The following is a 13,654-nucleotide window of genomic DNA, read 5'->3' on the forward strand; positions in this document are numbered from 1 at the left end:
AGAAGCCATGAAATTTGAGAGAGATGACCCTCATCTCCACCTCCAAGGTTATGGTGTCTATTCACTGAAATTGCTTCAGGCCTAAACTGATCATTACATGGCATGGGATTCATCTGGCCGGATTAATTTAGATTGGTTCAGTTCATGTGAGCCTTGGTACTTTTGGTCCTTATTTTGAGGTGGGGAAGAGAGGTGTGGGAAGAGAAGAGACTTCTGTGTTGCTCTCCTATAAGACATGGAACTTGGGACAGCCATTTTTCCTCCATGGTTACGAGCTCATCTGATAATGTCAACATACAGAAGAGGAGAGAATTGAGGAGAACTCAGAGAAATGAAGCAGGAGCAGAAAACCATTCATGAAGCTGGCTATACTTTCAGATTTTACAATTATGTGAATTGTAGCTAATACATTCATCTATTGGAATATAATATTGGACTATATGGTAGTTTGTATTACTTGCAGTAGGTCCTCTTATATATAGGTTTTAAAATAGATTTTCTGTTCATAAAAGAATTCTAGCATATGGTATAGAACTTAGAAAACAGGGACGTCTGGGTAGCTCAGTTTGTTGGGTGTCTGCCTTTGGCTCAGGTTATAATCCCAGGGTCCTGGAATTGACTACTGCATCAGGCTCCTTGCTTGGTGGGGAGCTTCCTTCTCCCTCTGCCTGCTGCTCCCCCTGCTTGTGTGCTCTCTCTCTCTCTCTCTCTTTTTCTGATAAGTAAATAAAACCTTTTAAAAAAATCCACATTTTCTAGGGGGGCCATATTTTCAGTACTTTCAACTTTTAAGTCAGTATTTTGATTATATACACAACTTTTACTATAATCATTAAAATACTTCCTCCTGGTGTTTACTTTCTCAGTAAATATCTTTTATTTTTTAACCACAGAACTCTTACTATTTTAGCAACTATTTTATGTCCTAGTTAGTTGTAATTTTAAAGAAAGTAGTCAAACTAGTAGATCTCTCTGCTTATTCTTGCAGTGATTTCCAAACACGTAACTTCTCCCACTCACACAGCTTTCATTATCCCTAGAATTGAAATGACTGCAAGACTATCAAAATCATTTATTGTAATTTTATAAAATGACTGTCACAACTTACTCTTTTAAGGAGACCTGTTTCTGATGGTGAGTCATTGTGTAAATGGGTCTTTGTTCTGCCCTCTTTCTTTCCATGATTGCATACATTTTCTTTCCTTTATATTATGTCCCTTTGCTTAAAATCCTTATTGGAGAAAAAAAGTTTTCACCAGTGAAAGAAATACCATTTTATTTATTTCCCATTCCTTACTTCCCATTTATTTATTTCCCATTCCTTACTTCATACTTCCATTTTCCTTTAGAAACGTTCACTTCTTCTTTGTCAAGCCCTTACTTTAATCTTATACTCAGCATATTCTTACATGTTTTAAATCTGCTTCATTTTCTCTATACTTCCCTTTCCCTAAAGTTCCCTTTCTTTCCTTTAACCACTGCCTCAGTTTAGCTATCTCAAAATATACATTCCTTTATCACTCAGTTGTATTACTTCAGTTCTTACTCCTGTAAAATATGTCAAATAAAAGTATTTCTCACAAAATACCTTGGTGAATCTAGTCAAGGTATTGTCATCACCACATATATTTAAATAAATTGTGGTAGGAAGAGCACTAGACTGTAGGAACCAGGAAAACTGGATTCTTTTTCCTTTTCCAATATAATCTTACCATGTGGCCTTATTTGTAATGTGAGGAAAACATGACCTATAATGCTGTCTCACATGACTTTTTAAAAACGATTTAATTAAAAATAAATAGATAAAATAATAATATGTTTGAAGTTGCTTTGAAATTTTTAAAAAATGCTCTCAATATAAATTTAAGGTGGCTGTTACATTGGTCAGATACCATTAGAAAGATTGAATGGCTTTTAGTCAGTTACCCTTAGGTGACGATACAGGTTCTGAGCAGGTATTATCTAAAGTGGAGGGCGTTGGTATTTCAGAGAGGAGATGTGCAGTAGGAAGGTATAAGAGAAGATTAATTTGTATTATTACAAGTAATTTAGTGTGGCTAGAGTATAGGATGTCAGTGGGGAAGTATCAGGACACAGGTTGGGAAATATGACAGATACGCTTGGCTGTTACATTAAGTGCTGTGGTGGATCATTTAAAGATTTAAGTAGAGGAGTGACAGGAAATTTACATTTCTGGAAGTTTATTTTGTTATCACTCTAGGTGACAGATGGGGGATGGTAGCTGAAGTTAGGGAGACTCTTCTAGAGGCTATTGGATTTAATAAAGGTAAGAACTGAGAACTTACGGTGACCTGGATATAGAAAGGATGGATACAAAAGATGCTAGTGAGATGGAGTCTGTGGAACCTGTGCTCTGATTAAGTGTGGGTGATAGAAGGGCATTTACTAAAAGTGACACCTTTATAATCACTCTAGGGCTTTTGGCTTAAATGGATTCCCTGCCATTCACTGAGATAGAGACTAGAATGAATTTGAGGGAAAAAGGGTAAATTTGATTTGGGGAGTATTAAATATTAAATATTTATGGCCTCTGCAAGTACAAATTCTTTGTTTTCAGTTGGATAAAAGAAGAGAGGATTTGGGACTTGTCCGTGTGGTACTCTGCCCACATTTGATGAAATGATGGCCTGCATTTGGGTTAGATCACCTAGACACAGGGTCAGGTCTTTTGTTATACCCTATTCTAAAAATCCACCCCTTGAGAAGTAATACATAGTTCCCTAGGGAAGGAGACATGGCCCTTTGAGCCATGAGTCATATTCCTGGTCCTTGGAGTCAATCTAAAATCTGAGTCTTTTCTTCATAGTCTGCCATAAGGATCCCTTGGATGTGAAGATACCACTTCTTTATTGTTCCTATAATTCTAAGTAAAACTTCAGTCACTTTTTATTACTCTAAAACAATACTATCCATCTAATTTTTTAAATCTAATAGTATTATAGTAATAGCAGTCATTATTTATGTTTTTCTGACTTGGAGTTTGCTATAAAATGGTTTTCAGATGTTTTCCATTAATTTATTCTCATGTAGCCTACCTGCCGACATAACATCATAAATTTTAGCTTATCTTAGTAGCATGCCTGAAAACCTCCTCTTGGTGTTTAACTGTAAAGTCAGTTATTTTAACATATTTACTTAGCAGCTTTGTTGGGAATATTAGCCTTTCTGGAAGGAATTATAGGTTCCTTCTCATTCCACTTACTCTCTTCTGCTGGGTTATTTATTGGCTTGGAGAAGTTCTATGGGTAGTGCTTTAACTTCTCCTACATGGCATTATATGGCATTGGCATTGTATCCTGGCTTCTTGATTTACTCTTCTTTCAAGTTTCTCTGACCCGATTGCCTGCTTTTCTTGTTCTTTCTTTTCACTGCCAGTTTCATAACTAAGTTACCTCCTTGCCATGAGGAGGTGAGGTGGAGTGTGGACATAGGACTGCGGGGACAGAATGAGTGCTTGCTGAACTGCAAGGCCACTGTGATGGATAGAACTCCTGCAGTCACTCCCACAGATATTACTGTGGAATAGCAATTGTCCTTCATATATGGGGTCCTTCAAAATTCAAGGACTGCCAGCTTCCTATAATTTGTAGGCACACTCAAACATTTCTATGATGGCACCTAAATGTGAAGGGGGAGGAAGATGTTGAATTGATTCCTACAAACATTTAAAAGGAGTGTAGTTAAAATGTCAATAGTAGTCTGGCTAAAGATAATGAAAAGTCTACTTCTTTTTTTTTTTAAAGACTCCTGATCCATAGTGCAAGGTTTCTTTACAATCATTTAGATTGCCAACACTAACCACTGACTACTTCTTAATGTTCTTTTAAAGTTATTTCAGGAGTGCTCACAAATACCTGAGAACATCTTTTCGTTCACAGATAAATATACCTTTTGAGATGCAATAAAATGCCAGTACAGAAGGTAAATATGAAGTGAAACTGAAACTTTGTTATTATTTATTGTACAGTGGTATTTTAGTGATAAGCAGTATTTGGTCATGTTTTTATGTGAAAGGAAAGAAGTTCATTTTCAGCTGTTTAATTTAAATTTGAAACTTACGTAGAAATCCACATGCTAGCAGGTTAATAGGATACCTGTTAGATTTTTTTCTAAATTGTATATCAGACTTATATGGAAAAAAAAAAAACCCACCATTGTTTTCCCCTTTTATTTCTCTGACAGTAGCATTAAAAAATTATTGTTCACAAATCTTCACTCATTTTAGTAGAGCTATTTACCCAATTCCTTGGATTGTAACCTGTGGCAAGGCTCACTAGAATATAAGGAGTTGATACTGCTTTTGTTTCCTTTTTCCCCCCTTGCCCTTGGTAGTTCAGCTCTGATGTTAAGTCATTCTTTCAGTTCTGGTTAAAATGAGACATGCATGGGTGATTTGCACTTAACTGCTCGCCTCCACACACACAAATGCCTAAGCTTCACATCTAATCGTGATTCATGCCTTATGCCAGACTCTTGCTGTCAGCCCAGCATCAGCAGATGGTGGGACAAGACCCCTGGGGCAATCTGCCCCAGCATTCTGGGGTTATACATCTTCTGGTAGCAATGGTCAGAAAAGGAAGGATTTTAAAATGGCAAATTGAGTTCAGTTCTTTTTTGACTTCTTGGGAGGAAAAATCAATTAATGAAAATTTGGTGTCCGATTTTTAGGTGGTATCTTAAAAACTTATTTTTTAGTTCAAGAAACAAAATAAAAGCAAAACATTACATTGTATTTTATAAATATGGTTGCTAAAAGACAGCTTCTGTGTTTAAGTCCCATCATAGGTAGTTTATGTTTCTCATAATCTGAATTATAAGAAACATAGTAAGAAACTGCACACAAAAGGGCAGGTTTCCTCTATCATGCTTAAGTAAGTTTTCTGATCTAAAAACAAACAAACAAACAAACAAACAAAAAAACAGTGGATGCCAGGTAAAACACATGTCAGTTTGGTTGTGTCATCGAATCTGAATTTTCTGTTTATGCTCTGTGATTAGTATGATCTAGTGACTTTAGACAAATTTACATCATCTTTTTGGGCTCTCTTCACTTAATAAGGTGATTTTTAAGTATCTACAAAATTTCCTTTTTCTTTTACTACATAAATAAAGAAACTAAAATAGTATTTGCTGTATGAAAATGTAATAGGCTTATGGTAGCAACAGGAAGTGCATGGATGAAGTTTCAACACTGGATAATCTTAGTTATTTGATCTATAGTACTAATGTTTTAGGTGAGCACACACATATAACTAGTTGCAAATAACTCTTTTTTAAGATAATAAATCCATGGAAGTATAATTTTCCATGTAAATTTATATTTCTTCAGATCCATTTCACAGTTCTAGCTTCTTTTGATGATGTTAAGAGAGTGTTAAAGGTTCTTTAGCTCAGAATCCTGCATAGTCAAGGGGTGCACGGAACAGTGGTTTTTAATTTTTTTGACCAGACTCTATTATTAAAAAATGCATTTTACATGGAGTAGTACATGTGCATGCACGTAGTTCAAACCAAAGTTACTGTTTTACTTTATTCAAAATTTTTTTCTATTCTTTTGTTGTTGCAGATGTTAATTCCGTTTCTCTTAAGAAATTACTGGTTCTTGTTCACCATGTCAGAGTTCCTAATGGATTGGAACTCACAATTTGAAAACCACTATACTAGACAATCAGCATAAAAGTATAGTATAGTTTATATTTCTTAGTATAAAGAAATACATTACTTTTGGGGAGTAGGCTCTCAGATTATTAAATATGATTTTCCTATTCTGTGTTGTTCACAGCAGCTGCCATTTACTTAAAAGGTCTTTAGAGTTCCCTCTTATGTGTATATACATATATACTGGATATACAGTGCATGTAAAGGATATAGGGGACCAAATTTAAATTGGATGTTTTAATGAGCTTAATAACTCTAAACACATGCCATTCCTCTTCATAGTTTAGAATCAGATAGTAATGTTAAGTTTTATTTCCTTGAGTTTTTCTTCACTTCTATCATCATTCCAGTATTCTTACTGTCTTTAGTATGTCATGCTTTCACTAACAGGTCCATGAGTGGCTTGGTTTCATAGAAAGCCAACTTGTATTTTAACAAGGAAGGGAAAGAAGTAGGGGACTCTTATATTTCTGTATCAACAAATAGAGTTCTGAATACCATGGCCTTATTGCTATTTACTATTTCTCTTCATTAGTGGTCATTCGAATGACTGATATGAAAAACATATTAGTCATTGGAACTATATAGTCTCCCCTGTATAATTCCATATAAAATGACATAAGGTGAGTTTTTTGCTCCTTTAATTGCCATTAAAAAATTGCTCTAGCATTGTAGGAAACCATAGAAATTATATGTATGTATGTATGTGTGTGTGTGTGTGTGTGTGTATAATATATATATTATATGTAATATATAATATATATATTAAAAATGCCCTTAAATGTGTGTGTGTGTGTGTGTAATGCCATTAAAAATTTAGAAGAGGGGTGCCTGAGTGGCTCAGTTGGTTAAGCATCTGCCTTTGGCTCAGGTCGTGATCTCAGTATCTTGGAATTGAGCCCCATGTCAGGCTCTCTGCTCAGTGAGGAGTCTGCTTCTCACTCTCTCTCTCTGTGTTCTCTCTCTCAAATAAATAAAATCTTAAAAAAAAGAAGAAGAAAAAGAAAAAGTTCAGAAGGGAAGTAGAAAAAAAAAGCATTTCTAATCTGAATAGACGAGGTTGGAACTAACATTGAAAAGTAAATGTGGTATGCAGTGGTATATTCAGAAAAGATTCCTTTATAATCTGACTTTAGATAGACAGAACATTGTATTATAAAGTGTTTTGTGCAAATAAAAACTCAAGATAAAAGGAACTTTTATCTTGGAATGTACATTGAACTAATTTCTGTTATGGATGGTGCAAATTCTTGAAGACTTTCTTGTAGATAAAGTTGTCAGTATTAGTGTTGAAGATTTTCATTTCTTTGTATCTCTCTCTTACAGATATGGAAACGAGTGAAAAAATCCAAGGAAGTGGAATACTTCAGCTGTTTGCAAGTCTGTTGATTCCACAGTCTTCCTGCACAGCCAAAGTAGCTAACGTCATAGCAGAAGTAGCCAAAAATGGTGAGGTTTTCCTCAAGAGCTTTTCTCCTGGGAACATCTTCAGTTTTACACCTCACTTGTCAGTATGTTTTATTAATTTATGTTTTAATTTTATAGATTAGACATTGTCCCTTTTCTTTTATTTTTTTTTCTTTGACTGTTTTCCCATATAATTGTTGAAAATGACTATAGTTACAGTCATTCTATTCATACATTTCCATTCCTTCAGAGTAGAATTAAAGGAAAGTACTGCTAGTTCTTTTCACATCTGTGTCATGTATTACTTTGATAATAGGATTCTTGAGCTTGCTATTGAGTCATTCATCTTTATTGTCACAGGAGACCTCACCTTTATGTTGTTTTGCATGTGTATATGTTGGTCTGTATTATACCCAGATAAACTTTCCTTTTATTTGGGGCAGGGGGTCTAACTGCTGCAATACAGCTGGAATAGATGTTCTATATTCTGTACTCACCTCCATGAAGCACATTTATTTCTGAAGTCTTCATGTAACAATACTATGGAAACATCTCAAAGACAGCAAAACTTAGATTATAAAGTAGCGAATCCATTCTAGTAGAGATGGTTTCTATCTAGTGAGAGATCTGTAGGAAGAACTGTATTTTAGCAGATATATTTGCACGTGTTTATTTCAGTTTGAGAAAAACACTGACTTCTTTTTTTTTTTTTTTTTTTTTTTTTTTTTTTTTTTTAAAGATTTTATTTATTTATTTGACAGAGAGAAATCACAAGTAGATGGAGAGGCAGGCAGAGAGAGAGAGAGAGGGAAGCAGGCTCTCCGCTGAGCAGAGAGCCCGATGCGGGACTCGATCCCAGGACTCTGAGATCATGACCTGAGCCGAAGGCAGCGGCTTAACCCACTGAGCCACCCAGGCGCCCAAAACACTGACTTCTTAAAGCAGTTTTTAAGCCTAAGGGAAGGCCATACTTAATGTAGTATCTTTAGTGTGCCTCAATTTTTGAAGTTTGGTATTATTTTTAGGACTTTTATTTTAGCAATTTGCATATATTATACTTCAAAGAAAAGAAATTTTTAAAAATTCTGGCTTCATTTGTATAATGAGTATGGCAAGTGGCCTTGTAAAGTATCAGTATGTGTTGTTTTTTGCCCAGTAAAACAATTTGTTAATTTGTGTTACCAAAACAAAAATTGCAATGAAATTTTTTCATTTGTTTAGAGGCTCTCAAAATGTCTTTCAAATACCAATGAAGTTCTATATTGGTACATTGTTTTTTAGTTGTTGGATGAAAACTGACACCTATTGTTTGTATGTCATGTGTAAGCTACTGTAATTATGTAATCATTATGTTGCCCTTTGGATTTGAGCTGGTCATAACTGTTCAGATTCCTCGTGATAGGGGAATATTTCGTGTGCTTCAAGCAGATTTGAACGCCTCCGAATAGACAGTGATTACCCTGGGATAACAAAGAACTCCTGAAGCAGATCTAATTTGAGAATGGAACCCCTTTAGATGGTGTTTGTTAACCTAGACGAACCATTACCTGAATCTCCCTTAGATGCAATACAGCTTGATTTTTAAGATCAGGTGGTTCATTTTTAACTTCATGGGAATTACAGTATAGATTTCCAGAAATCAGTGTTTTCCTTAAAATCTCTTCTCTTAAGAATGAGTCTACGTACTAACTATAACATATATTCAGAAATTTTGGATGGTAAGTTTTTGTGAAATGAATGCTATTCCTCTATGATCTTTCTTAATAATATCACTCCTTATAACACTTTGTCACAGTTTCATAATAATACTCCTGCTATAGGTTGCTGCTAGTAATACCCTAATAGAAGACAGCTATGTTCTAAAGACATAATAGAATTTTTAGAATTTATACTGCTAGTCAGAGGCTTGTTACAGCATATCACTAACCTCTACTGATTAAAATAAATGGAATACATTTAAATACTTATTTCTTGCTTAATCATTACATTGTTTTTGTAAGTGATTGGCTGAGAAAGTAAATTAGAATCTTCTTTTAAAAATATATAATATCTTCAGAAATAGAGCAGAAATAGAGCATGATGCAACAGAGTACATTGATTAGGCTTGTCTTTCTTCTCTGTTAGGAACTTGACAATGAAAAAAAGATTATATGAACCAGAGTTAAAAAGAGATTGAAAGTTGATTTGTTCGTCTTCCCTCTGCTGCAAATTTTGTGTAACTACAGAGGAGAAATATTAGCATATACTTCTTAGATTCAGATTAATCTTAAAATATAATTATGTTTACTCTTGCATATACAAAAAACTCTAAAAATTAACATACCTGATTATGTACTAATGTACAAAATCCAGAGGATTAGCAAGAAGTTTCATGAGCAAGTGTAATGTAGGAGCATAGCTATGAGCATAAATTACAGTAAAAGGTTTTGATACCTTTAAATAAAGTATTCCCCTGTATAATATACTTAAGACAGATTTGAGGCAAAGGAAAAATAAGCAAGATAGGAATTATCTATCCTCCTTTTCAGAATTGTACTCTCAAGGTATAATAATAATAATTTCCTAAAACTGGGTGCTGCTATTAATGTGCCTGGTTGTGCCAGGTGTTTTGTACATTATTTCAAATTCTTATAAGAACCCCATATGAGATGGGATTATTTTATGCACATGAGAAAACAGGTTAAATACCTTGCCTATCTTTACAGAGCTAGTAGGTGGTAAAGCTGGTATTCAAACACTTACATGATAATAATTGGAACTTATGCTTCTCCTTGTCTCTTCTTCTTCTTTGCTTCTCTTCAGTAAATGAGATTTTATGATAGAAGTAGAAAGCGTACTAGTGGTCTTAATGCAGGGATAGCAGCATATGACCTGAAAGATTAGGCTGATAACTGAAGTTAAAATGTGTAAAAAGCAAACAGAAGGTGAACTACTTTGTGTCTCTTCCTCTACTCCTCCAAAACACTAGTTGCCTGCCTTGGACCATCAGCATCAGATTCACTAGGAACTGATTAGGATACAAATTGTTGGATCCTCCCACTTGGACCTACTGAATCAGGAACTCTAAGACTGGGGACTGCCGTCTGTTTTAACAAGTCTTCCAGGTGATCCTCATGCCTATAAAGCTTGAGAACCAAATCACAGTCTAAAATGATACAGAATCGGTAATTTGGATCAACATTATGCTTTTTTCCCCCATCCGTGCTTTATCTGATTCTAAAAGTGTTTATCAAACTTTTCTCCTTGAATGCTCTGAACAAAAGAGTTCAAGTGTACAAGTGGTGGAGAAGCCACCACTAGAAAACTGGAATTCTCCTGTTTTGTCGTATAAATTTGTTTTAATTTTGCCCTCTACTCCATAACAGGTATATATTTATTTTAGTATTAAATATATGTGTATGCTCTAGAAAAGTTGTTGAATAAAATTGATTACCTGCTTCCAACCAATAAAGTTTACCAGGTTGTCAAGTAGCTTTAAGTATACATTGATATTGCAGTGTTGGAAGCTTAACCTCAGTCATTTTGTAAGAATTAGTTACAGTTACCAGTATTAACTTTTTTTTTTTTTTTTAACAAAAGGCAATACAGTGTAAATTAAAAATGTCAATTCAGCAACCTACATGTGAAAGCCACTGGTTCCTATGTATTCACACCTCATAGTTGTCCTTGTTCTTCTAATGAAAAACATAAAAAACTAATAGTTAATAATTATAGGGAGGTTATTAGAGAAAATTCAAACTCAGAATTCACATTACTATTTAGTCTAACATTAAAGTAGACTCTAATACTCCATATGTTTTTATTAGGCTTATAGAGTTAAAAAGTTTTAGTAAAATAGATTTATTTCCTTTAGGCAGCTGAAAATGAGGAAAGTATGTACATGTAAGGCTTTTAATATTTGATAAGTAGATATAATAAAAGCAGATTTTATTAAAAATATCTATGATTTTCATCACAGTACTGTACTTCACTATGATGCTGAGTGAATGTGTAATTCAAGTAGGTTTGGAAAAGAAAAAGCAAAAAAGAAAGGAATGTTGCCGGGTGCTTGGGTGGCTCAGTGGGTTAAGCCTCTGCCTTCAGCTCAGGTCACGATCCTAGGGTCCTGGGATTGAGCCCCAAGAGCCCTGCATCGCATCGGCTCTCTGCTAAGCCGGGAGCCTGCTTCCCCCTCTCTCTCTGCCTGCCTCTCTGCCTACTTGTATCTCTGTCAAATAAGTAAGTAAAATCTTAAAAAAAAAAAAATACTGGATTCAGAAAGAAATAGAAATATTCTATCAAACATTTATTGATTGTTTCACTATAATCAAAGGAAAAAAATACTCTTCAGTAGAAATCAACTTTATGTTAATAAGTTTGGGTTGATATTAATACAGAGCAGTGCCTATTCCTTGAAGCTCTATATTGAATTTCTATGTTGAAGTCCACACATTATGCAAAAAAACTAAATGAATTTTATCTTGTATAGACACACATAGAAGTATACAAATACTTAGTGGCTTCTTCTACTGCATAGACAGTGCCTTCACTGACTATGGTTTTTAACCCACTGAGCCACCCAGGTGCCCCCTGACTATGGTTTTTTCACTCACTGTCATTCTGCATGTATCTCAGTTTCAGCCTTCCCCTGACAGTCCTTCCCTCCCTCCTCAAGAACTTTTCAGTTCTCTGGAGTTCAAATTAAGAAGAAAGGATCTGATTTTTTTTTTTTTTTCCCAGTCCCTTGCTATTGTCCTTTTTAGCAGATTTTTGAACTAGAACATCTGATAGGCTATTGGCCAGCTGGTATATAGTCTGGCCTCAAGTCAGAGTCTCACCAGCTATGCTCAGGTAACAAGTTCATGTAGTATGAACTAGGGGTATGTGTGGTGGGAATCCTGTGAACAAGGATGACTGTGACAGCCATTCATTCTATAACCTCTATAATATTATATATATAATATGTATAAATTAATGTGTATTAAATATAGTATTTTAAACATATTCCTTGTAAGTTCCTGGTCTATTTTTACATAATATATAACTAAATAATGTATGTTGAATATAATATTTTAAACATATTTCTTATAAGTTCCTGGTCTATTTTTACATATATCCACCTAAAGGAGGTAACTTTATGTCTTTAAAACTAGCTAAAGAGAACTGCAGTCTGCAGTTAAAAAGCAAACTGACTGAAAAGCAGAAGGTTTTAGAAGGGAGTTTGCTTCTTCCAGGGACTGGCAGTCTTGCCTTTACACTGAAAGCCAAGGAATATACTAGTTTTATTTTATTTAATTATATGCTTTTAAAAAAAAATGAGGTACAATTGACCTACTAATGGTGTTTGTATGCTTTGGTATTTAAGAAAAAGTTTAGAACAGTTTTATTTGATTCTGTAATTTTCCCATAATTATTTACTCTCTATTATTGATTGTACCATCAGAATTTTGAAAGCTATGTTGGTATCATATAGAACATTAGAGCATCAAAGCAAACAAAAATAGTAACTCATCAATGTTGCCATTGCCTGAAGCATAGCAACAACAAACCAAAGAAGCAAAACAATAAAATACAACAGCAGTTATGAAATAAGAAAAGAGAAATAAGGGTCCAAAGGAAATGAAATTTATGAAATAAGAGTGCAAATCAGACTATTTGTAAATTTCTTATTTTAGTAGTTATTTCACTGTTGGAAACTAGGCATAGGGAAAGGTAGAAAAGATAATGAATATCTATCTTCAAGTTGATTAATTTGAGTTGGTGACATGTTATTTTAAGATTTGAAATATATAAAGATCCCAAGGAGATCATTAACTTAAGAGGTAGACAAGTAGATTGATATGTCATCCCCTATAGAAGATGGTCATTGAATTCTTGAAATTATTTAGAGCATAATTCATTTTCCCAATAGGAAAAACTCCCAATATAGAGTTTAAAAAAAAAAGAAAGAAAGGGAAAAAAAAACATCAACAGTAGACTTAAAGATTAGCTTTAGAAGTAAGAAGTACTTCTTAAATCTTGGAAGTTTAAATTATAGAGAGTTTTCAATAATACAGTGGTAAGTAAGTAAGAGATATAATAGGAATGCAATCTTTTGTTTAGGTAGAGAAGAATACCTCTGTGACTCATAGCTATGTCATGGGTTAAAGAAGTTGTTTCAGACGTAACAGCTCACATAACAGCCTTATATGATGTGCTCTAGGAATTTGAAAATGGAGAAAAAGAGAGGGAAGATTTCTTATGGTGGTACTTGTGGAACAGACTAAGGAGTGAACCCCCCCTTGAAGATAATAGTGAAAAGACAATGATTTTTTAATTTAGTAGGATGGGTTATAGGATGTGGAATTAGGTCTGTGTTGACTAAGTTCCTTGACTTACAGTACGTCTTGATGTCCAAAACGATGGTCCCAATATTGATTATTTGGAGAACTTTCATTAATTGGTATCATTATTATCCCTCAATTTTGTAATAGTCCATCATGAGACACTATAAAAAAATTTATGTCTAATAATCATGACTATGATGGTATCATTGGGAGACAATGAAAAATGTGTTAGAAGTATAAGAAAACTTAACATTTGGTATTTG

At 34.2% G+C, this 13,654-nt stretch overlaps 1 protein-coding gene across 11 annotated transcripts in view; it reads left to right on the plus strand.

Moving 5' to 3' along the window:
- Nucleotides 1–13,654, plus strand: part of RAP1GDS1 (Rap1 GTPase-GDP dissociation stimulator 1) — a 153,997-nt gene that overhangs the window by 55,723 nt on the left and 84,620 nt on the right. For 10 of the 11 annotated variants that reach the window (XM_032332949.1, XM_032332958.1, XM_032332953.1 and 7 more), the window contains one exon: nt 7,006–7,128. In XM_032332949.1, the coding sequence (XP_032188840.1) occupies nt 7,006–7,128 (123 nt within the window). Of the gene's footprint in view, nt 1–7,005; nt 7,187–13,654 lie in introns of those variants that run through there. The other variant, XM_032332960.1, reaches the window with a different exon arrangement.

Source organism: Mustela erminea, chromosome 2, assembly GCF_009829155.1.
Source record: "Mustela erminea isolate mMusErm1 chromosome 2, mMusErm1.Pri, whole genome shotgun sequence".
Lineage (NCBI taxonomy): Eukaryota > Metazoa > Chordata > Mammalia > Carnivora > Mustelidae > Mustela > Mustela erminea.